At 35.9% G+C, this 26,373-nt stretch overlaps 2 protein-coding genes and 1 long non-coding RNA gene across 4 annotated transcripts in view; 2 read left to right on the top strand and 1 right to left on the bottom strand.

Annotated features, from left to right (window-relative positions):
- The window catches only part of LOC148682295 (uncharacterized), a 560,329-nt gene that overhangs the window by 24,206 nt on the left and 509,750 nt on the right, over window positions 1–26,373 (bottom strand). The window lies entirely within an intron of this gene.
- LOC137489658 (uncharacterized) overlaps window positions 1–26,373 on the top strand; it is a 39,522-nt gene that overhangs the window by 10,172 nt on the left and 2,977 nt on the right. Inside the window, 5 exon segments of the mRNA XM_088650121.1 lie at window positions 2–1,421; window positions 7,064–7,237; window positions 7,340–7,513; window positions 7,641–7,814; window positions 9,471–9,644. Of these exon segments, the coding sequence (XP_088506247.1) occupies window positions 2–1,421; window positions 7,064–7,237; window positions 7,340–7,513; window positions 7,641–7,814; window positions 9,471–9,644 (2,116 nt within the window).
- Window positions 11,276–26,040, top strand: LOC147845139 (uncharacterized). Of its 2 annotated transcripts, XM_087250655.1 has the most exons (17): window positions 11,276–11,389; window positions 11,664–11,827; window positions 12,922–13,119; window positions 13,405–13,466; window positions 13,737–13,815; window positions 14,125–14,200; window positions 14,491–14,566; window positions 14,881–14,957; window positions 15,272–15,347; window positions 15,639–15,716; window positions 16,085–16,160; window positions 18,318–18,408; window positions 18,534–18,585; window positions 19,036–19,113; window positions 20,443–20,527; window positions 25,587–25,621; window positions 25,717–26,040. In XM_087250655.1, exons 11-16 carry the CDS (start codon window positions 16,156–16,158, stop codon window positions 25,588–25,590), a joined length of 315 nt encoding a protein of 104 aa, XP_087106781.1. In that variant the 5' UTR covers window positions 11,276–11,389; window positions 11,664–11,827; window positions 12,922–13,119; window positions 13,405–13,466; window positions 13,737–13,815; window positions 14,125–14,200; window positions 14,491–14,566; window positions 14,881–14,957; window positions 15,272–15,347; window positions 15,639–15,716; window positions 16,085–16,155; the 3' UTR covers window positions 25,591–25,621; window positions 25,717–26,040. The 2 variants fall into 2 exon arrangements, 1 of the variants encoding a protein (XP_087106781.1); XR_015942698.1 differs by lacking the exons at window positions 11,276–11,389; window positions 11,664–11,827; window positions 18,318–18,408; window positions 25,587–25,621; window positions 25,717–26,040 and having other exon boundaries at window positions 11,836–13,119; window positions 20,443–21,659.

Here is a 26,373-nt window from a genome sequence, read left to right on the forward strand (position 1 = left end):
AAAAATCAAGACATCAGCTTCATATTTCCTCTTCCATTCAGAGAGATGAACTTAAAGGAGAAAGAAAGACAAAGTTTAAAAGACCTCATAACTCAGTTTTTCCCAGAGACTAAAGGACTGAACCTTACAAGAAGCACACGATTCAAAGTCCTGTTCATCCTTGATGGATTGGATGAATGTCGTCTTCCTCTGAACTTTGCTGGTAATGAGACGTGTCGTGATGTATCTTCAGCAGTCTCTCTGGATGTTCTCCTGACGAACCTCATCAAGGGAAATCTGCTTTCTTCTGCTCTCATCTGGATCACCAGCAGACCAGCAGCTGCCAGAAAGATTCCTGCTGACTGTATCGACCGGCTGACAGAGATACGAGGATTCAATGATGCCCAAAAGGAGGAGTACTTCAGAAAGAGACTCACAGATCAGAATCAGGCCAGAGAAATCATTGATCACATTAAACAGTCAAAGAGTCTCTTTATTATGTGCCACATCCCAGTCTTCTGCTGGATTTCAGCCACTGTTCTCCAGAACATACTGAAACTGAAACACGGGGCTCATGCTGAAACACTGCAGGAATCTCCCAAGACTCTGACACAGATGTACACACACTTTCTCCGCTTTCAGATCCAGCAGAGCAGAAGAAAGTTTGATGGAGAAAACACAGCAGATGTCTTCTGGGATCCAAAGCTCATCCTTTCACTGGGGAAACTGGCCTTCCAGCAGCTGGAAAGAAACAATGTGATCTTCTATGAGAGCGATCTGAAAGACTGTGGCATTGACGTCGATAAGGCATCGGTGTACTCAGGCATGTGTACCCAGATCTTTAAGAAAGAGACAGGATTTGTTCTTTATACCATGTACTGCTTTCTTCACTTGAGCATTCAGGAGTTCATTGCAGCCCTTTATCAACATCTGTTTCTCGACAATGACAAGACACAAGCAGAAAAAAGCAGAGATGAGTTTATGATTGATTTCCTGAAGACTGCAGTAGACAAGGCTCTGGAAAGTGAGAATGGACATCTGGACCTTTACCTTCGCTTTCTTCTCGGTCTGTCACTCCAGTCCAATCGACAACTCTTACGAGGCCTGTTGACACAGCAGGATGACAGTGATCAGAGCAAAAAGAAAATAATTGCCTACATCAAGCAGAAACTTGAAGGGAATCTGTCTCCAGAGAGATCCATCAATCTGTTCTACTGTCTGAATGAACTGAACGACCAAACTCTGCTGAAACAGATTCAGTCTCTCCTCAGTATAGGACGTCTGTCATCCGCTCGCCTTTCACCTGCCCAGTGGTCTGCTCTGGTCTTTGTGTTGTTGACCTCAGAGGAGGAGCTGGAGGAGTTTGAGCTTCAGAAATTCCAGAGATCAGACGAGTGTCTCATCAGACTATCAGCAGTCATCAAATCCTCCAAAAGAGCTCTGTAAGTCAACGTTCTTCTTTTTTTTCATCTAAGAAGTAGACATTTCCTGAATTTAAATAATACAGTATATTATGTTAATGGTCATGAGCTTTAGGTCATGATCGAAAGGACAATATTTTGGATACAAGCAGCCAAAATGAGTTTGCTTCGCAGGGTTCATGAGCGCACCCTTATAGACAGGGTCTGGAGCTCTGCCATATGGGAGGAGCTCAGAGTAGAGCCACTGATCCTCCACATCGACAATTCAATTCATCTTTATTTCTATAGCACTTTAACAAAGTAGATTGCGTCAATGTAGCTTCACATAGAAGATCATAGTAAATTGAAACAGTCTCAGTTCAGTTTTGTGTTGAAGTTCAGTTTAGTTCATTTCAGTGTGGTTTTACTTTTCACTGCTGAGAGTTCAAACACTGAAGAGCAGAAGTCAGCTGAGTTGGCTCGGGCATCTGTCCCACCGGGAGGAAGCCTCGGCGAAGACTCCGGACATGCTGGAGGGACTATGTCTCTCGGCTGGCCTGAAGGATCAGGATCCACCCGGAGGAGCTGGTGCAAGTGTTTGGGGAGAGGGAAGTCTAGGGTTCTCTCCTAAGACTGCTAAGAAATGATAAGAAATGACATGACATCATGTTAATGAACATGAACAATACTGATATCAACTAAACTGCAAAATACATTAATAATTGTTCATTATGTAATGTTTTAGTGTTTTTTAAATAACATTCAGATTCATGTTTTGGCAGTGGTTGTGTAAGGGATAGTTTACCCAAAAAGTGAATTTACTAATTCTTACTCACTCTTCATGGATATAAACCTTTGTAAACTTTGTTTTCTCCTGTTGAACATAATAGAAGATAATTTGAAGAAAGCTGAAACCTGTAATCATTGACTTACACACCAGTTGTTTTTCCTACCATGTAGGTCAATAGCTAATGGTTTTTAGCTGTCATAAAAAGACATGGCGATGATTGGGAGGCCATGATCGTAAGGGCCAATTTAAGGACTTTGGCCAGGACACCGGGGTTACACCCCTGCTCTTTATGAGAAGTGTCATGGGATTAAAAGACCACACAGAGTTTAATGTGGCATCCAAAAGACGGCGCCCACCGACAGTGTAGTGTCCCCTTCACTTTTACTGGGGCATGACGACTCACGCAGACCACAGGATGTGCGCCCCTGCTGACCTCACTGACATCGCTTCCAACAGCAACCTAGTTTTCCCATGTGGTCTCCCAGCCAGGTACTGGCTAGGCTCAGCCTTGCTTAGCTTTATGGAGTTACCAGTCTTGGGCTGTAGGGTGATATGGCTGTTATCGTCTAAATTGCACACAAGTCAGCTATAAAATGATACAGCACCTTTAAAGTCCTTTTTGGACTGGAGTGAAATGATCACACTTATGTTTTCTCCATTCTGTCTATTTTGACTCATATCTATGCTGATAATTATAAGGTAACAATGACACAGACACACACTCAGACACATACACACTCATACACTATGGTCAGTTTTGTTCACCCAATTCACCTATAACAAATGTCTTCACAATGTGGGGGAAACTGGAGCTGGGACTCAAACCAGCGACCTTCTTGTTGTTAGGCGAAAGTGCTTACCAGTGAACCACCATGCAACCATCTTTTTTATAATATCTTCTTCTAATTGTGCAGGCAGGCAAAGCAGATGCAAGAGTTGGATCTAGGTTCAGTTCTAATGTTAAATAAAATCCATACACAAAAATATTGGCAGAGCTGAAGAGCAGAAACACACACACATTCAGCAAACTATGATCAACACATAGTGACTGAAACAGAGACTAGTGAGTTTACAAGGGGGTGGAGAGTAACTGTGCAAGTAACAAGGGTAACATTGGGAAAACTGGGGTGAACACAGAGAACACGGAGGACAACACAACACAAAAGTACAAGGACAGGACAACCACGACCGTGACACAGCTCCCTTCTAGGAGAAGATTCCAGATGATCCTCAGAGGAAAACACAAAACAAGAGTGAGTTCAGCAGCTGGAGGTGTTACAGTGGACAAGGGTGATGGGGGAGAGGCAGGTTAATAAAACCATGACAGGGTACAGGACAGATGGTGAGGGGAAAACTGACAGGTAGGTCGACAGGAAGGAGGACAAAGCCAAGGCAGGGACTACTGGACAGTAAACCAGGGTGGATCCTGTGAATCAGGCCTTTTATCTCAAAGGTTTTAGAGAAGATTGTGTCTGTACAGCTGAATGATTTCATGTTTAATAATAATGTTTTTGATAAATTTCAGTCAGTTTAGAGCTGGTCATAGCACAGAGTCTCTATTGTGGGTTTCAAATGATGTCTTGTTGGAGCTTGGTTCAGGTAGCCCTGTTCTTCTTCTATTATTGGATCTCACTGCTGCTTTTAATACAGTGGATCATGACATCCTCATTGATCAGCTTAGAAAACACACTGATATCCAGGGTCTAGCCTTGGACTGGTTCTCTTCATATCTGAAGTATAGAACTACATCAGTCAGTTTGGGCAACTCTTGTTCTTCTGTCATTCAATTAATGTGTGGGGTTCTGCAGGGCTCGATATTGGGTCCAGTTTTGTTTTCCCTTTCCTTATTTCCGTTGGGAATTTTTTGAAAAGCATGGCATAAATTACCATCAATATACTGATGACTCTCAAATCAGTCCTCCCTTCAGGCTTTGTTAAATTGTTTGGCTGATATGAGAGATTGGAGAACTTTTAAGGCTTTTAACAGGCACAGAAAAGGCACATTACACCTGTACTGGTTTCTCTGCACTGGCTGTAAATCCAGTTTAGAATTCAGTACAAAGTACTGCTGTATGTTTGTAAATCCCTCCATGGCCCCTGAGTATATTTCTGAGCTAATTAATATACACCAACCTGTGAGATCTCTTCACACTAAGGGTCGACTCTATTTGCAAGTTCCACGATCACGCTTGATATGTAGAGGTGATCGAGCTTTTTCAGTAGCAGCTGCAAGACTCTGGGCCGATCTTCCACTCTCCTTAAGAACTTCTCCAACTCTTGAGTGTTTTCAGAGGTCACTGAAACGCTTATTTTCTTCAGCTTTTACTCATGTGTTGTGGTGGGGTGTTGGGGTGGTCTAGAGTGTGTTTTTAAAGCTTGGTTGTGTTGATAGAATGCAATGTGATGTGTGCTCATGCTTCACTTGTAGAAAATCAGCTTATTTTTCATATATCTGACTTTGATTATATACAGCTACTCAGCTAACATGAAGACAAATGTCATATGTCCTCGTTCCTCTGAAAGGGTTGTCCTCAAGAGGCTCTGATTGGTCAGCTAATGTATTGTGCTGTGATTTGCAGATCGGCTTCACGTCACCAGGAAAAGTGTCACGGCTCTACAAGCACACACTTTTATGCTGTGTAAATCCTATCAGTCAGAGTAGCTGTTAGCCGTATCAGTGTGAGCCTGAATCAGACAGAAAATGACACAGCTGAAGCTCACGCCTGCTCTCTAAAATATCATCTGACAAGTGTCTTTCACATATATTCAGAATAAGCATGTGTGAGTCATATGAAACATTGTCATATCTTTAGAGTGTTAGTTATCTGAGATGTAGAATGCAGGGAAAGCGTCCGCATAGAGAGACACTGCATTTATTGCACTGAATTTTTAGCTGAATTCTTAGCGGTGCCAAACAGCATTTCCTGTTGTTTACATCCTTGTTTATGTCCTCGCTACAACATACCGTTAGTGCTAGAGACTGTGTCTGATGTACTAGAGAAGATTGAAACTGCTGTACTAGAGACAACTGAAATGGTGGACATGGCTGGATAAGGCTGAGGAGCTGCAGGCAAGATTACAGGGCAGACAGTCCTGATCACTGACATGGAGGAATCTTTAGAAACAAAAACACATAAACAGCAAACAACAATGAATATATTTATTTATCTTCTATATTTCTGTCACATATGCATCTGTTTCACTTTATTCTGAAAAGTGCTTTGAGATGCAGCTTTTAAAGATGCTACTGAACATTATATTTACTAGTTTGTTGAGTCTAGACTAGTTTGACTAGTCTAACTGAGTGATTTTTTTAGACTTTTGTCGTTTAGTTTGAATTTACGTTTTGATGACGATTTAATTTTATATTAAATCTAGAAATCGCGATTTTATAAAAAAATATATTTGATACATTATAAGGGCACCAATGCGCTTTGGTTCACTCTCTGTATGAAGCAGGTCGCACACCAGAAGCGCCGCACAGCGAAGTGCCACACAGCACCATGGATTTTAGAATTCTAAACAGATTTCTATACACACACTGGCGCCACCCGGCTACAATTCAGTCATATTTCAGCCACGCCACAGAGCGCCATCTGATTAGTTTCATGTTAAATATCATGCGAATGTGCGGGGTGTGATAAAACTATGTCTGATTAAACTGTCATGTGCACGCCGTGTCGCGGCGCTTCTGGTGTGCGACCTGCTTGACTGTCTGTTAAAACGTGAAGTCATGTAGGATTTTACTTGTTGCATTAGTTTGAGTCACATCTGTGTGGATTGTCAAGACATATTCCCTTATCAAGTCGATAAACTCTATCTCTCAACATGTATAAGGTCGTAAAAACGTGCCATGTTAAAAGCCACGCCAATCTTGGTTCGAACCACGCTGATCTTTTGGTTTGAACACGAGCAGAGGTGAGCAACTGACAGCTGTAGCAGTGAAAATTAAATTACCCGCCCACATGACATCATTTAGTGGACCTAGTTGAATCCGCATAATTGGCGTAATACAGAGAGTGGAGCAAAGCGCATCAAATGATCGGTATTTAAAAGGGGGAAAAATTTAGGTAGATTAAATATTAGTTTATATTAGACTCACATCTGGTACTTGTATTCGCTCCTGCTATACTTCCACAACTTCACACATTGGGTTAAATTAGGCTTTACAGTTTCCATGTTCAGTCCTTCACTTTCACTGTATTTTTTTAAAGAAAAAAGCAGCAGCTTTACAACCGGTCAATCAATAAGAAGACAAAGTCAAAACCGAGCTGACAGCCAATCTTTCCCAGGCTCATCAAAACTTGCAAAAAAATCCTTCTGTATTCCTGCAACTGCAATATTTACTCAAATATTTCTTATTCAAATCTTCAGCAACGATATTTAACTCGTGAATTTGTTTTACATTTATTTACACCTTGTTGACCAATTTATGTATGGCATGGCCATTAAAAATACAATGTTCCTTAACCAGATGGCTTAAGTTACTTTTTAAGAGATTGTTACTTCAGTCATGTTGTTGTAATGACTAGTTACACAATAAAAAAATTTTTGAAATCGAAATCGTGAATCTGTCAAACTTCATAAAAAAACCTAGATTTATTTTTTTATTTTTTTGCCAAATCGCCCAGCCCTAGTTTGTTTGTCAAATAATAATGAATAAAATAATTAAAACAAAATCCTGTCTTCAGTGTTAGGTGTTTAATAAAGAGTTGGGCTATTGGAACATCTGAAGGAAGCCATTTATATGTTTTATAGACATTAACACTATTTAAAGCTAAAATCACCAGATGTGCTCACTAACTAGTGAAGTTAAAGCAGTCACTACAGTCAGATGTGCTGCAGACAATTAAACACACCAGATTAACACATATTATGTTTGTCCTCTACACAGGCTACAGGGCTGTTATCTTACTGTTCGGTCCTGTAAGTGTTTGTCTTCAGTTCTACAATCCTCAAACTGTGTGCTGAGAGAGCTGGACCTGAGTAACAATGACCTGCAGGATTCAGGTGTGAAGCTTCTCTCTGATGGACTGAAGACTGTGAACTGTAAACTGGAGACACTGAGGTCTGAGTTTAAGCATCTGATTGATTGATTGATTGATTGATTGATTTTTTGTTTTGTTACATCAGACAGATCACATTAACAGTGTGTGTTCTTATTTCTCAGACTGGCCATGTGTAATCTCACTGTTCAGTGCTGTGAGAGTTTGTCTTCAGCTCTACAATCCTCAAACTGTGTGCTGGGAGAGCTGGACCTGAGTATCAATGACCTGCAGGATTCAGGAGTGAAGAAGCTCTCTGATGGACTGAAGAGTCAACACTGTAAACTGGAGACACTGAGGTCTGAGTTTAAACACCTGATTGATTGATTGATTGATTGATTGATTGATTGATTGATTAATTTTGATTTTACATCAGATGATTGACTAAATCACACTGTTAATGTAATCTGTGTTCTTCTTTCTCAGATTGGCCATGTGTAATCTCACTGTTCAGTCCTTTGAGAGTTTGTCTTCAGCTCTACAATCCTCAAACTGTGTGCTGAGAGAGCTGGACCTGAGTATCAATGACCTGAAGGATTCAGGAGTGAAGAAGCTCTCTGATGGACTGAAGAGTGTGAACTGTAAACTGGAGACACTGAGGTAAATGATTCTCCACTCTACAATAACTACAGTCAGACAGTTTCATATTAGAGCTCTTCATGCTTGAACATGTTAACCCTGGGTGATACTAAACCTTAGATAACAGGAATTATGGTTTATCAGTAATTGTGTTTCACACTGCTCATACTATACCTGTAGTTAACCCTCAGGGGTCTGAGGTGATTTTGGCCCCTGAGATGTTTTGACATGCCCTGACATCTGTGCTTATTTCAGCTACTTATTACACAGAACTGGCCAACATGTGTTTTATTTGTATTCAGCACAAACTGAGCTACAATAATATGTGAGAAATATTGATGTACATGCTTGTGTTTTTTTTTAGAAATAAATATTATGTGTGGTTAGTAAGCTGTGGAGAAAAAAATAGCTAAAATTAGGTTAAAAAAAAAACACACTCATTGCCATAAGTTTGTTTTGGGTGATCTCAGCTGTGTGTGTGAGTGACAATGCTCATGAATAATTCACACCTGAGAGACAACAGACACTCCCCCACTCACCCATCAAGGGCAGTGTACAGCAATGTCCATCTGCAGAAGCTAGCCCAAACTAAATGCTTGTTGTGTTACTGCTGTGTGACCATGTAAACACTCTGGGTGAACAATATACAGTGCTCAGCATATATAAGTACAGCCCTCACTAATCTCTCTTTTACATTCATAGTTTAATAGGAAGCTCTACAGTATTATATTTGTGCATATACAATAGATTAGCCAAATCTGGAGATCATCTAACAAAATAACTGATGATAACGTCCAACAACTAATACAGCCAAATTTATGTTGTAAAAAAATATTAAATAAAAAGAGGAAAATTAGGAGAAGCAAAACAATAAAACATTTAGCTGAAATTTTGTAGTTTTTTTTTTTGCAATATATATATATAATTATGTCCACTATTTAGCCTGAATTTAACTGTATTATCTGTCAATTTCTGAATGTTTGCTGACTAAAATATGATGTTCATAAATAAATCTGTTTAATAAATGTGTTCTGTTTAAATGCAGCAGAATACACTGCCTATATTGACTGAGAAATGGAGGAAAGTCTTGGTTTTCAGAATGGGCTGTCCTCCATTATGCTGAGCGCTGTATGTGACTTATACAGCCGCACATATAATATATATTTGAAACGGTGTAAAACGTGTTCGCCAAACTCTCTTGTGCATTAATCCAGCATTTAATAATCATTTCTGAATGAGTCTGAGACACTGAAGTAGAGGAATGACAAACGCTTTAAACACAGGAATAAATCAGATTTAAACATGAAAAACAATTACTGTAAATCTAAATCATATTTGAAGAGCTTTAATATAGATTTCACTAATAGTTGCAGTCTCAGTTCACTGTTTTAAAACTTTACCAGATTCAACTACAGTAAAATAACTAAAAATATATAATAACACGTGTAACGTGTCATGCTCTGTACACTTCTACAGATGATGTTGAGTCCTTGTTGAGTGTGTGAGTGTGTGTGTGTGTTTGCTGATGCGATGGCTCGATCAATAAGGAGAGCTGATCAGGATGTGTGTGTTCATCACTGCTGTTGACATGAGCAGAAACAGCAGTCAGCATCTTCACAACTCAAAGAGATGTGTGATTGTCCAACTGTGTGATGTGGACTATTGCTGTGTTTGTAGATTGTCTGGCTGTATGGTGACAGAGAAAGGCTGTGGTTTTCTGTCTTCAGCTCTGACTTCAAACCCCTCACACCTGAGAGAGCTGGATCTGAGCTACAATCATCCAGGAGATTCAGGAGTCAAGCTGCTCTCTGAACAACTGGAGGATCCAAACTACACACTGGACAAACTCAAGTATGTGGAGCAGCACTGCCTTTTTTATTGTGAGTACAGATACTTTGATACTTCACTGCTCTTCTAGTGTCCAGATATTAATCAAACCTGTTAAATATGTCAGTGCACTGGGGCAGTTCTCACATTAAGCGTGATATTATATCTCATATTAACACTGTACAGTTTCAGCATTGTAGTTGAGCAGTGAAACTTGTTCTCTACATTTCTGCTGAAGAACTGTACAGTATCAGCTCAGAGATGTGTGTGTACTGTTCTCCAAATGCGTCCTGTGTATACTTTAACAGCAAGTTAAACTCTCCCTCATTAACTTCACAGACACAGAATGTCCTTTATCACACTTTAATAAGGGCGGAGTAAAACTATAAACAGGAAGAAAATAAACAATATCAATTTACATTCACAATGTGGACATAACAAAGATGTTTCTGGCAAATATCTCACATATCTTGTAATCTGGCTCTTTTCTGCTTATAAACTAACATGAACACAAAATATCAGGCAATAAAAGTGATCAGCAGACAGTGATGCTGGTTCTGATATAGTCCAGTGACAATCACATGTTGAACAAACTCAAATAAAGCAAATGACAAAAAACTCCTAAACTAATCCTTTATAACTGAAGTATTATGAACAATAAACAGAACACAAACCCACAAAGCTTTCAAAGGGCGAGGAGGACTGCAGATTGGTCTGGATTCACTGCTCTCCAACTTAGCAATGTTTGGAGATGATGAAGAGGCATTTGACAGAAGATGAAGATCTCCATCATATTTCAAGTCATTTAACACTGAATTCTGCTTTATTATTGTGCTGCGCTTTTGTCAATTGATCATTGAATGAATCCTTCAGTCTTTATATCTGTCTGTTTCTGTGTTTCCATTCTGTTTTCTGTTTCCACATCTGATCTAAAAGCTCTGTGTGTCATTCAGAAGCTGATTTGACAGCTCCACACACACTCATGTTGTTTTACTGCAGTTATTAATGCACTGAGATCAGCCAATCACAATCCAGCATTCAGCACACACTCCACATGTCTTGTGTGTGTGTGTGTGTGTGTGTGTGTCTCTTTCTGTCTGTCTGTCTGTGTATGTGTGTGTGTGTGTGTGTGTTATAAGCTGATGTTTGTGTAATGACTAAAGGACAACCTGTGTGTGTGTGTGTGTGCGCGTTTGTGTGTGTGTGTGTGTGCGTGTGTGTGCGCGTGTGTGTGCAATTGTGTGTGTGCATGTGTGTGTGTGTGTGTGTGTGTGTGAGTGTGTGTGTGTCTCTATCTGTCTGTGTGTGTGTGTGTGTGTGTTATAAGCTGATGTTTGTGTACTGACTAAAGGACAACCTGTTGTGTGTGTGTGTGTGTGTGTGTGTGTGTGTGTGTGTGTGTGTGTGTTTGTTTTTATTACATGGTGGGGACCTCAGCATGATAGCACACTCACAAAGTGGGGACCAAAAACATAGTGGGGACCGATCGCCCGGTCCCCACCATGTTTTGCCTTTAAAAGACTCAGGGGGCGTTGCTGATATGCCTAGTGCAGTTTTTTTCACTGATCCCCACCTTGACCATTTACCTGAATTGAGTGTGTAAGTGTGTGTCGGCGCACTGCTCTATAGCGGTCCTGTAGTCGGATGGCGGTACTGCACCCTGACACACACTTACACACTCTGGCTACTGCACATGCGCAGATCTCATAAATGAATCTGACTTTAATCAACTTAATTAAGATCTATCATCAAATTAATCGAATTTTCGGGTAAGTTATAATGTTTTTCACCATCATAATGTAATGAAATCGGTTTTATGACAAATACTTATGTTGCATATTTTGACAGTTATCAGGTATAGTTAATTAAATGTTTTAACGAATGTCCTGGGTGTTTTAATCGATGTTGTTTCAAATTACGTATTAATATAACACTGATAAGACACAAACTACAGTTCGGTATGTAATTTAACTTGTTTACACGAGTAAAAGTTACTCGCGCTAATGTGCTAACGTGCTAACTGCCCGGTGCTACGTGAGTCAGAGGCCGGGGTGGAGTGCATGAGCCGCGGTCAGACAGTCACCAATCACCGTGCGGCTAAATGGATCGACGGAGGATAAAACCATTAAAAGATGCGGAGAAACACATCACCAGCTCCACCGACAAGACCCATTCACTGGAAACCGAATATATAGAAGGTTACTAAGGTATGTTTTCATAGTTCTTGTATCGTACTTTTTAAATGGTTAATTGCTTTAAACATTTAACGTTAATCCTGAAATAACACTATTATATACTATTTATACGTTAATGTAGTGATATAGAGGTTATAATTAAAATGTGGGGCCATCTGGTCCTAGAAATGTACTTAATTTATTGTTCTATGACGTGCAGAAACGTTTTATTTTAGATAAATAATTATAATAAACTCCAACTTAGTGTAAAACATATATAAAAGTACATAAATGTTCACTGTGTGTGTTTTATTTATTTATTTGCTGTCAACTGGTAGCCTTTTACAATAAGGTTAAATTAGTTAATGATGGTTAATGCATTTGCTAACATGAACAATAAATAATACTTTATTACAGTATTTGTTCATGTTGTTTAACTTTAGTTAATGAAAATAAAGTTGTTCATTACTAGTTAAACACGCACAATGCATTAATTATTGCAATGCATTATTACTGGTACAAGCATGAATTTAGATTTGAATAATGCATTAGTAAATGTTAAACTATGATTAATAAATGCTGTACATGCATTGTTCATTACTAGGTCATGTTAGTAAGTACATTAACTAATAAAACCTGATTGTAAAGTGTGACCTGTAAACAATTGAAGTTGAAAAAAGTTCTTTAAAACTGTCCTAAGAAAGAAGAACAGGTGTTCAATAGTATTAGAACAACATTGAGGAAAGGTTCTGATCCACTTCAAAAGGTTTACTGTATTTATAATTCACACACAGAGAGGATGCTAATGTGAGGTTTTTGTAGTTTTTGAACCCTACACATTAAATCTTTTAGGTCAGAGTTTGCGTTGTCCACATTTATTAAAGGAAGTTTTGTGGTTGAGTACAAATGATAGAGCTTGTGGAAGCAAAGCATAGATGAGATATTAATAAAAATACTGTCTTTATGTTTGACTTTATATGGTAAAACAAGAACAGGTGGTTAAGTGTTTTCCCCATTCAAATGTACATGTATATATCATATTCATTCTGTTTGTATTCATGCCATAGTTTAGCTTTTTATTGCTATGAGAGGGCATAATTAAAATGTTGCTTGCTCTTTTCTCTTAGTTTTGCAGCATTGATGCCGATCATGAGGACGAGACCCTCGGCCGGCTGGTGAATGATGACCATCTGCACCCTAACTGCACTGTCAATAAGATCGTTGTTCAGAGAAAACCTCATTTGTGCCTTTTTGCAATCAGGGATATTTTCTTTGGAGAGGAAATAACGTTTGACTATGGCGCATGTGATTGGCCTTGAAGAAAGGTTTGACATTTTGATCACTTAATACATTAATCCTTAATACATTCAGCAAAGCTAAGAGTTTTTAATGTTAATATAGATTAAGGGTAAATCTGTTCAAAAATAAAGAGTTTGCATCATTTATAAGAGATAATGAAATCAATCTCTTAATATCTTCTTCTTGTCTTAATGGGTAAAAAAAAGTTTAATTAATTGGGTAATGCTTTACTTTAAAGGGGGGTTCATAAGACTGTCATGAAAGCTTTATAGTCATGACATGACTTATATAACAAAGCTGTTTTTAAATAGTTTTCATTGAAGGATGCCCATATGACTGCAGAAGAGAACTGCTCCGACAACTCTCTGATTAGGTATGTTTATTAGTATTATTATTATTATTATTAGTAGTAGTAGTGAATGTTGTTGCTGTAGTAATGCATTTAATTGTAATTATTTAACTTAGTGTGTGTCCTAATTTATGAACATATGCAATAGTGTAACATTGTGGGGACCAGAGGCATGTTAGAGAAGCTGTGAAACACACTTAGTCCTCAATACACACACAGTACGGTCTGACATAGTGGGGACCGGGAGCCCTGAGTACTACTGTCTAATTATTATTTTTTGTTTTTTATATTCAGCTTTTATTGAAGTATGACCAAATGACGAGAAGAAGAGAACTGCTCTGCTCCAGTAGGAGACCCACAAGCCTCTGATGAGGTGGGTTTAAATTTAATAATAATAATAATTATTATTATTATTATTAGTAGTAGTAGTAGTAGTTGTTGTTGTAGTAGTAGTGCATTTAATTGTAATTATTTAACTTAATCAAAATCTAGAAATGAAACAGAGTGTGTGTCCTAATTGGTGAACGTATGCACTAGTGTAACATTGTGGGGACCAGAGGCATGTTAGAGAAGCTGTGAAACACACTTAGTCCTCAATACACACACAGTAAGGCTTGACATAGTGGGGACCGGAACCCTTGAGTACTGCTGTCTAACTAATATATATTTTATTTTTTTTCAGCTTATATTGATAGTTGACCATATGACAGAGGAAGAGAACTGCTCTGCTCCAGTACGTGACCCACAACTCTGATGAGGTGTGTTTAATGTTGTTGTTATTATTATTAGTAGTAGTAGTAGTTGTTGTTGTAGTAGTGGTGCATTTAATTGTAATTCTTTATCTTAATCAAAATCTAGAAATGAAACAGAGTGTGTGTCCTAATTGGTGAACCCATGCACTAGTGTAACATTGTGGGGACCAGAGGCATGTTAGAGAAGCTGTGAAACACACTTAGTCCTGAATACACACACAGTACGGTCTGACATAGTGGGTACCGGAACCCTTGAGTACTGCTGTCTAACTAATATATATATTTTTTATATTCAGCTTTTATTGAAGGATGACCATATGACAGAGGAAGAGAACTGCTCTGCTCCAGTACGAGACTCACAACTCTGATGAGGTGTGTTTATTATTGTTGTTGTTGTTATTATTATTAGTAATAGTAGTAGTAGTAGTAGTAGTAGCAGTAGTTGTTGTTGTAGTAGTGCATTTAATTGTAATTATTTAACTTAATCAAAATCTAGAAATGAAACAGAATGTGTGTCCTAATGTATGAACATATGCACTAGTGTAACATTGTGGGGACCAGAGGCATGTTAGAGAAGCTGTGAAACACACTTAGTCCTGAATACACACACAGTACGGTCTGACATAGTGGGGACCGGACCCCTTGAGTACTGCTGTCTAAGTAATATATATATTTTTTATATTCAGGTTTGCTGAAGTATGACCATATGACAGAAGGAGAGAACAGCTCTGCTCCAGTACGAGACCCACAACTCTCTTATGAGGTGTGTTTATTAATATTGTTGTTGTTGTTATTATTATTACTAGTTGTTGTAGTAGTAGTAGTTGTTGTTGTAGTAGTGCTGCATTTAATTGTAATTATTTAACTTAATCAAAATATAGAAATGAAACAGAGTGTGTGTCCTAATTTTTGAATGTATGCAATAGTGTAACATTGTGGGGACCAGAGGCATGTTAGAGAAGCTGTAAAATACACTTAGTCCTGAATACACACACAGTAAGGTCTGACATAGTGGGGACCGGGACCCTTGAGTACTGCTGTCTAACTAATATATATTTTTTTATTTTTTTTATTCAGCTTTTATTGAAGGATGACCTTATGACAGAGGAAGAGAACTGCTCTGCTCCAGTACGTGACCCACAACTCTGATGAGGTGTGTTTATTATTGTTGTTGTTATTATTATTAGTAGTAGTAGTTGTTGTTGTAGTAGTAGTGCATTTAATTGTAATTATTTAACTTAATCAAAATATAGAAATGCAACAGAGTGTGTGTCCTAATTTTTGAATGTATGCACTAGTGTAACATTGTGGGGACCAGAGGCATGTTAGAGAAGCTGTGAAACACACTTAGTCCTGAATACACACACAGTACGGTCTGACATAGTGGGGACCGGAACCCTTGAGTACTGCTGTCTAACTAATATAAATTTTTTTTTATATTCAGCTTATATTGAAGGATGACCTTATGACAGAGGAAGAGAACTGCTCTGCTCCAGTACGTGACCCACAACTCTCTGATGAGGTGTGTTTAATGTTGTTGTTATTATTTTTATTAGTAGTAGTAGTAGTTGTTGTTGTAGTAGTAGTGCATTTAATTGTAATTATTTAACTTAATCAAAATATAGAAATGAAACAGAGTGTGTGTCCTAATTTATGAACGTATGCACTAGTGTAACATTGTGGGGACCAGAGGCATGTTGGAGAAGCTGTGAAACACACTTAGTCCTGAATACACACAGTAAGGTCTGACGTAGTGGGGACCGGGACCCTTGAGTACTACTGTCTAACTAATATATATATATATATATATATATATATATATATATATATATATATATATATATATATATATATATATATATATATATATATATATTTTATTTTTTTCAGCTTTTATTGAAGGATGACCATATGACAGAGGAAGAGAACTGCTCTGCTCCAGTAGGAGACCCACAACTCTGATGAGGTGTGTTTATAATAATAATAATAATAACAATTATTATTATTATTATTATTATTATTAGTTGTAGTAGTAATAGTAGTTGTTGTTGTAGTAGTGGTGTATTTAATTGTAATTATTTAACTTAATCAAAATATAGAAATGAACCAGAGTGTGTGTCCTAATTGGTGAACATATGCACTGACATTGTGGGGACCAGAGGCATGTTAGAGAAGCTGTTAAACACACTTAGTCCTCAATACACACACAGTAAGGCCTGACATAGTGGAGACCGCGAACCTTGAGTACTGCTGTCTATGTCTGATAATATTTTTTTCTTCTGGAAAAAGTCTTATTTGTTTTATTTTGACTAGAATAAAAACAGTTTACATTTTTTTAAACACCATTTAAGGGACAAAATTATTAGCCTCTTTAAGCTATATTTTTTTCTCGATAATTTACAGAACAAACCATCGTTATACAATAACTTGACTAATTACCCTAACCTGCCTAGTTAACCTAATTACCCTAGTTAAGCCTTTAAATTTCACTTTAAGCTGTATAGAAGTGTCTTAAAGAATATCTAGTCTAATATTATTTACTGTCGTCATGGCAAAGATTAAATAAGTCCATTATTAGAAATGATTATTAGAAATAGTTATTAAAACTATTATGTTTAGAAATGTGTTGAAAAAAATCTTCTCTCCGTTAAACAGAAATTGGGGAAATAATAAACAAGCTGTCTAATAATTCAGGGGGGCTAATAATTCTGACTTCAACTGTATATAAAGAGTTTCATTGCAGAACGAGATATATCCATTTAAAAAAATGTTGGTAATTTTGACATTATTTTTCAGGACATCAACAGTCAAGTTCATTCACAATTTCTGTACATTAAACTATAACTTGAGCTCAGTGAAGGCCAGGAACACAATATTTTCAAATCCAGGATATTTTTTATTTAATTTTATGTCTATAATTAAGTAAAAAAAACATGCCAAAATGCTACATATTAATCCAACCCACATTGTCAAACATCTTAAATTGGTAAAAAAAAAACTATACACCATAAATATATGGAATAATATATGCAAAGATTGATTAATAATAATAAGATTCTAAGTTAGATTTGGCCAGAATGTACACAACATAACATAACTTTATTTTATTTTTTTTTTTGCAAAACGCTACATCCACCTTAGGCTATATTATACTACATTAATACCATTACCAAAAGCTAGTGAATCAATGTTTTGTTTGATAAGTAAGATTAAGTTAGTTAGATAAATGACCTTTAGCTTGGTACAGAAAGAGTGGGGGGCGGCTCCTTCCACACCGCTGCAGAAAACCAAACCTGTATGATTAGAGCGGGCGGAGCTGAGTCTGTGACACAAACTTGCCTCGCTATGTCATATTTAATGAATTATTTCATTGTAATAATAATAATAATAGCTTATTTATTTGGTTGTGAAAAAGCTAAACCGTTTTCTCCATAACAACATGTGCCCTTTAAGTTCCTTTGTAATAAATCAACAACAACAAGAATTAATTATAAATATAAGGGGCAACCGCATAAATAAATCTTCAGATAGGCTACTCAGCTACATGTAAGAAATTATTTAAAAAATAAACTTATAAAGGACACTTAGAAATGTCGCCTTGCAGACAGGTATCTTGTGATGGGGAGTAGGAAAAAAGGCGCTCCTAGGCCTTCTCTTGACATCAGCGGAGACTCGTTCCCTGCTGCATTTGTGTATTGTTGACGCAAAAGTATCTTATTCTGGTCCACTTTTGTGGCCTTTTTATAAATTTTTGTGAAGTGGAAGACTTCATCTTCTATCGCTAAATCAATGAGCAAACTCTGAGCACTTCACCGGTGATGACCCTCTTCCCAGGGGATGCTGAGCTCGCGCCGCATCCTGAACGTTCTCTAACTGTTATATCGCACTTTGTAAAGTAACTGGTCTGACGGAAATTGCGTTTTGTGAAAAAAAAATACGTTTTGTACTTGGCCTAAAATGTGCATTCTTAAATGTTATTAATGGCAGCAATTCACACATAGATTAAGGTACATCTGAACAGTGATTTCCAATAATAAAATCCAAATGTCAAAAAATGCCGTTTATCGCATTTTGCAACCAAACTCTTCATATGTATGTGTGTGTTATGACTGTATGACTGCAGAAGAGAACTGCTCTGTTCCCACAACTCAGTTTTTCTGGGACTTGAAAACAGACGCTCGGCAGATTTTAAAGGGTGGAATCTTGATCAAATCGTGGGTTTACACACAAACATGTAATACAGTGCCAGATTTTCTGGATGTTATATACACATTTGTATTTGCAAACATATATCATATTGTTTTAAATGATGTATTTTTGTGTGGGTTTTTACATTCAGAGAAAGTTACAGTGGATCGTGATTTTGGAGAAGGTGAAGTCCAATCTAAAAGGTAAAAATATTATTTATTTTTCTGATCAGAATTTTTCTTTTTCAGAATGTTTATTTTTATCATGATATGTATGTGCTGTGTTTGAAAACTATTTTTAAGCTACCATCACACGCTTTTACCCATTAAAAAAAACAACACAAAATCAAATAAATATTTCAAGTGGTGCTCGCTGCAGAGCCATTTGAGGAGAGGTGAGCTTCAGAGAGGGGGAGCTTAAGCTTGAGCTCCACCTTTTTTGCACTTCTTCTACGAGTGATGTCACTGGGGGTAGGGTTAGGGGTGGGGTTGGTGTACGCATTAAAACAGCTTACAGGAGGAGGAGCGACAGCTCATGCTCCCCCTCTCTGGAGCTCACCTCTCCTCAAATGGCTCTGCAGCGAGCACCCTCTCAAATATTTTGGTAAGCTTTATGCAGAGAAGTCAACTCTCAGACTTGATTTTTACTTTCAGAGTCCCCTCAAGTATCATCACCATGGTACAGTGTGTGTGAAGATAGTGAAGCAGACCCAGCATTCACAAAAAAGAGAGGTATGATCATTAAAGTTAATTTGTGACTGACTTGTGTTATTGTACAAGTCCAAATGCACAAGCTCATTTACATAACATGTAGGGTAAAACAGGACAGAAGCACATTACTTCCATGATGATTTCAGTACAGTGGCACTTGATGTCTCATTTCATGTTAGTTAAACAATATTGCTAAATACTTTGAAAAATATACTAATTGCATATCTGGTTACACTTTATTTTGATAATTTACTTTACTATTACTACTACTACTACTACTAACTACAAGTAACTGCAACTACTTGTCAACTAACAGTCATTAGACTGTCTGTTAGAATCAACACTGCTAATGCTCTGCTAAATTAATATAAGAGTTAGTCATATTGTACTAATTTTGAGCGTAACCTAACAGTCTGCTGTACTATTTACTGAGACCAATGAGAGTTGGTTTTATTGAGGTAACCTTAACTGTCAGCTAATACTCTACACTCTAAAATTAATAAAAATAAGTAATAATAATTAAATTAGCAGTTTTTCATAATTTGTTTTTATGAAATCTGTTTGTTTCTGCTTTTGAATTGCATTATGGGATCTTGATCTTTCTTCCAACAACTTTTAATCTTAAAAAGTAAAAAAAAAGTGACTTTTTGTTTGGGTTGTTGTTGTATATCATGCTACAGAAACCTTGTAATAAACTGCCGGTACATTTTCTGTTATTCTAAAGACTTATTTATCTCTATATATTATTTCTTATACATTACATTATTTCAAACTACTAAAATGTCAGTAAAAGTCACTTTGTTAAACTGTAGAGTTGAATTTTCAACATCAAAAGTGCACAGAGCAGAGATCAACATCCCATAATGCAATTCACCACCACAAAAAACAAAAACAAAAAAAAAACACTTGTAAATCACAAAATACAGGAACTGGTAGTTAACAGATATGTGTTACAGTGTAGTGTTTTGAGCTAAACTTGAGCTAACAGTCTGCTAATACTCTACTGATAATCAGATGAGCGTTAGTCTTATTGAACATTCTAACAGTATGCAAATACTCTAACACATAATACTTTACGGTGAGATAATTAACGTAGTTGCAGAGTTACGCATAGTTAGAAGAATGTCTAAATTGGACTATGGAATAAAGTGTAACCACATTAACCAGTTTTGGAGTTAATAGGAAGTATTTTTTAATCCATCTCCATCTTAAGTATTTTTAATAATAGGCAAGACATATTTTTCTAGCATTTTCTATCACAATATTAAACTAACATAACAGCACATGTTGTAAAAATGACTGAACATTTATGCAACTAAAACCACTTTTTTATATTTTAACCACCCATAGGTCCCATAAAGAGAAGATCCTGGAGCAAACAGGAAGTACATGCTGTGGTGAAAGCTGAACCATTGGCTCTAAAATCCAGAGATTGGTCAGCTTTGGATTTTTATATTAAAAACTGAATCTCGGCTCTTTAGAAAAAAAAAATCTGAATAACACTTTCATAGTAACTACACACTATACATCATTAGTTTAGCACTAACTCTACATTAATAGACTTTAGGAAGCAGTTTATAAATACAGCTTCAAACGCTGTATTCTTGACTTGACTTAATTGTATTTTCATGCTTTGTTACTCATTCATTTTTCATTACTACATTATGTATTGCATTATTTACAAACTATTTGTATATAAGAGTAGTTGGTGGTTTTTTAAAGATAATTCAGAATGAGTTATTAAATGATTAATAAACTATTCAAATGAACATTAATAATTAAATTAGCATGTTTTATTCAGGCATATAGAAATTGTAACCATGTGTGTTAGTAAATGCTATAATAACACAACTTCATGCAGTTTTGTGACCTAATCTATTAAGGACTGTTTATAGTTGATAAATCCCTTATAAATGACAATTAAAGGCTCAGTATCTAATGAACAATAAATCTTTGCAATCTTATTAAAAAAATTCTGTAAAGTTTAAACATTGCAAAATAAAAATACAACATCATTTCAAAACAACATAATTCACAATATGGCAATATTCATTTCAGTGTTTCTGTGATGTTTGCACTGTACAGTAATTTTAGATTTCAAAGATTGCAAAGATTTATTTTTCATTAGATAGTTTCATTTGTGTATCTTGAAATTAATGAAAAAAAAATATATATATATATATATATATCTTCTTTGGCCTTAGTCCCGTATGATTGCGGGGTCGGCTCTTTTTGGAACAAGTCCTTCAGTTTTAGACTTGTCCATATGATAACGACTTTTTTTACACCTTCCGGCCAGCCTGTCATATGGGCCTGTCACACTCATACACTAGGGACAATTTAGCCTTCCCAATTCACCTGTAGCATGTCTTTGGACTGTGCCTTTGCACCCGGAAGAAACCCACACGAATGCAGGGAGAACATGCAAACTTCTCACAGAAATGCCAACTGAGCCGAGGTTCAAACCAGTGACCCAGCGACCTTCTTGCTGTGAGGCGACAGCACTACCTACCGCGCCACTGCTTCACCATACATACATACATACATACATACATACATACATATATATATATATATATATATATATATATATATATATATATATATATATATATATATATATATATATATATATATATATATATATATATATATAAAGCTATAAATCACTCTCCCTTTTAATTTATTTCTTTTTTCTGTTTAGAATATAGCTGAGATTTTAATTGTCATTTATAAGGGATTTATAAAGCATCAATAGTCCTCACTTTACATTAGCTCACAAAACTGCATGAAGTTGAGTTCATAAAGCATTTATTATTAGACAGAGTAACCATTACTATATGCCTGATTAATAAGATATATAAATGTTGGGTAACACTATAATAACTGCACACAATGAATTATTTATGAAACATTCGCAAATAGTTAGTTGAACGTTTGTTAAGCATTAACGCTACATTAATAGACATTAGTAAGCAGTTTATAAATTATATTTATAAATATAAATTACAAATATATATTCAAAATAACATTGATAATTCTTATTATTCAGGCATATAATAAGTTGTTTAGTATGTTAATAAAGGCTTTATGAACTCAACTTCATGCAGTTTTGTGATCTAATCTAAAGCGAGGGCTATTCATGCTTTATAAATCCATTATAAATGACAATATAAGGCTCAGTTACATTATATACAGGAAAAAAATGACTATTCATTTCTACTTATTACAAGATGCTCAAATGAAACTGTATCAAATGAAAAGTAAATCATTACAATCTTGTCTAAATATAAAATTGCTTTACACGTAATGTATTGTTAAATTATTATATTATTTTATCAAATGATGTTGTATTTCGACACTCCTGTTATTCAGCAATGTTTAAAATTTACAGTAATTGTATTTGTTTAGGTACAATTGCAAATACTTATTGTTTATTTGATACTGAGCCTGGCAACGCAGTGGCACAGTAGGTAGTGCTGTCACCTCACAGCAAAAAGGTCGCTGGTTCGAGCCCTGGCTGGGTCGGTTGGCATTTCTGTGTAAAGTTTGCATGTTCTCCCTGTGTTGGTGTGGGTTTCCTCCAGGTGCTCCTACATGCGGTACAGGTGAATTGGGTAGCCTAAAATGGTCCGTAGTAAATGAGCGTGAATGAGTGTGTATGTGTATGGATGTGTCCCAGGGATGGGTTGCAGCTGGAAGGGCATCCGCTGCATAAAAACGTGCTGGATAAATTGGTGGTTCAATCCGCTGTTGCGACCCCGGATTAATAAAGAGAGAAAACCAAAATGAAAATAAATGAATAAATGAATGATTCTGAGCCTTTAATTGTCATTTATAAGGGATTTATAAAGCATCAATATTCCTCACTTTAGATTAGATCTCAAAACTGCATGAAGTTGAGTTAATAAAGCATTATTTAACATGCAGAAAAACGTATTATATGCAGGGCTCCAAACCGGTTCAAGGAATGGAAACGAAAAACAGAATCAAATGACATTTTTCAGGAACAGAAACGAAAACCGAAAAAAAAGATCAACTTTAATCGTTCTGAACAGAAATGGTTACAGTTAAACAGTTAATAATGTTATTTTATCATTCTCTTTATTATATGAATTTGGGAGACAAAAAGCATTAATTTAAAGCATGTGAACAAATGCGACGGTGACGCTCGTTTTTATATAAACTATAAATGTCTGGCCGTGATGCGTATTTAGGCCTATGCCAGTCTATAAAAAGATAATGTAGCCTAAAACACTTTAAAATTTTAGAGAACATAATAAAGTTTGCACAACCAATGTTTGGTCTTAATATCCTGCCCATAATTAAACGTCATGTAGCCTACTTTTTGATTACTTGACCAGCGGATTAATGGCAGCACCAGCGGATAAACGAGATCTGAGCATAATAGGTATGACCAATATGTGCATAACCAATATGCAAAGTCAAGAGAGTGCACGACTGTCTAAAAAAGGGTAACCTAGCCTAAACTGCGCACACTTGATTATGTAATGTGTGAAATCGTGGACGCATCTCAAAGAGCAAAGCATAACTTATTAAATGCCCATGCTTAATCGGTCATCGATAAGGTCTATTGGTTTTAAAGGGTTACCGACAATAAATCAATCGAGTAATCGTTAGCATCCCTAGTTTAATCAATGAATGTGTTAAATTTTATATTTATATTAAAGATGAATAAGGCAAGAATATGATAATGATATTTTTAGATTTTTACACCTACAAAAATATCTTGTGGTAGGGCACTTGTTTAATAAAAATCTTTGTAAATAGGTTATCTGTAAAAAACGCAATCAGAGCCAATGACATGTAGAAGTAGTGTTGCCTAAACGGCTATTAAATTTCTAATAAAATTAAAACCAAAGTATAACTCATTGCATTTTTCGTTTGATAAAAATATACAGAAACGAAATAAAATCATAAGGTGGCTAGTTTGTAATTTATGTTAATTATAATAAAATGACATGCTTAGACTATAAGCTTAACGGCTATACGCTGCCAATAGGCCATTAATAAATATTATTTTACTTTGTACTGGATTATAATGTATATTTTACAATAAAAACTTAATATAGCATGTCTTACTGTCATTTAAAACAAGTAATTCAAAATACACATCAGAACTGTAGACCTGCAGTGGGTAAACTGTATACAGGGGGTGTTGGTCAATCAATAGCCTACAGCACATAATTGAACTAATTATGATGCTAACTGTAATTTAGCTCTTAATATAGGCCTACGATATATTTTCTGGTGTTTAATTTTGCATGAGCAAATAGCAGTATAGCCTAAAGTAAATTTTTAAAAAAGATTATCATTTACCCTACCTGCAGCACATGTGAGAGGTGGATCTGCAGCAAATACACTTACACACTAGGCTATATCTATTTAATTTATAACCATGTAAACTTGACTTCGCAGGCCGTTCATCTTTAAATGCAAAAGGCATTTTTAAGTGTCCTAACTTGACTGCTGCTGCATAATGGGATGTTTCTTTACAAAACTGTAAAAGTGCGCTTTAGCATGTCAAAATGAAAGCAAACGTTCAAAAGAGTTCTGTGTTTTGTCAATTTTACTAATATTAATAATAATGGATATAATAAATTTAAATAATAATTGCACTGTGCAGTGTACTAAATATTTTTATTAGGCTACATAACTGAAAAACTATTTCATAACAATTTTCATAATTTAATTGCTATTTCATATTATACAACATCTAAATGTAGCGCCTGGCCTGCGCTCGATACCAAGGAGTGGGGCTGTGTGTAGCACCTTTAAACAGCGTGTCAATCAATAACCAAAAGCAAATTCATATTATAAATATGTCTTTAATGATACTTATTGAAAATTCATTTAATCTTACCCCTCGTATAGATTTTTTAGTTGCACCATTAAAAAAAACAGAGCACTCTAGAGCCCTGCAATACTTTGTAATTAAATAAAGTTTTTTTTTTTTTTCTAGAAAACTGTTTTCGGAATATTTTGTCTATTAAGCAACGCAAGAACAGAACCGAAAAAATATCAATTTTGCTTAGAGTGAACCGATTGGATTTTCTTTTTTTTTTCTTTTTTTTTTAGCCCTGATTATATGCCTGAATATTAAATGTATAAATGTTCATTTATATAGTTTTTTAATCATTTATTTACTCATTCTTAATGATCTTAAAAAACACCAATTATTCTTAGACAGTTTGTAAATAATGCAATACTTCATTTAGTAATGAAAAATTAATTATAAACAAAGTATGAAAACACAAAAATTGAGCACATAACACATGCTTATAAGTCAACAATAGAGCATCTAGCTGTGTTTATAAACTGCTTACTATTAATGTAGAGTTAATGCTTAACAAATGATGTCTATTTGGAGTTTTGGTGGCTTGGTTATATGATAAAGGTCTCTGTGCATTTGTGGGGTTCAGTTCTTTATAAATGTATTTTTAAATATTTTTAATGTTTTTTTTTTCAAATAGTTAAAATACGACAGAAACAGAAATAGAACATACTGGTGGGTTTTAAGAGTTTACCCAAAAATGTACATTATATTATAAATTACTTGCCCTCATCTCACTCTAATCCCCTGAGAACTTCATTCATCTTCAGACTCAAAGGAAGATAACTTAGATGAAGTGCAAGAACTCCTCATCCTCCATAGACAGCAAGGGATTGAAACAATATGAAGGAGAGGAATTAATAACAGAATCTTCATTTTGGGGTGAACTAACCGTTTAATATTGTTTGCTATTGCACTTAACTAAATGTGTATACAGACATGGAATTATGTGGAGTTATGTGGAAGCTTGTTATACCCAATGAGAACTGCTTTTAGACATGCAAGAGAGTTTCATGGATTTTGTGTTTACTGTTTTTTGTGTTTAAAGGTTTTGTGGAAAATATTTATAATAAATATAACATTTATTAAATTTATTCTGGACCATTTTCTGTTTGGATCTTGAGGTTCCTTCTGTATTCAAATTACATTTTTTATAAACTGACCTGCTCTTCAAATGAAAATTCTAAAGCAGTTTACTGTCAAATTACTTGATTGAGGTTTAAAATTTAATATTAGTAAGGGTGCTGATCTGATCCCCACCTTGCCTAAAAACTGGTAATGTGTGTGTAGATCTGGTCCTTACTTTGACTCAAAACCGGTAATGTGTGTGTAGATCTGGTCCTTACTTTGACTCAATACCAGTAATGTGTGTGTAGACCTGGTCCTTACTTTGACTCAATACCAGTAATGTGTGTGTAGACCTGGTC

The sequence above is a fragment of the Danio rerio genome, chromosome 4 (genome assembly GCF_052040795.2).
Source record: "Danio rerio strain M-AB ecotype USA chromosome 4, GRCz13ab, whole genome shotgun sequence".
Taxonomy (NCBI): Eukaryota; Metazoa; Chordata; class Actinopteri; order Cypriniformes; family Danionidae; genus Danio; species Danio rerio.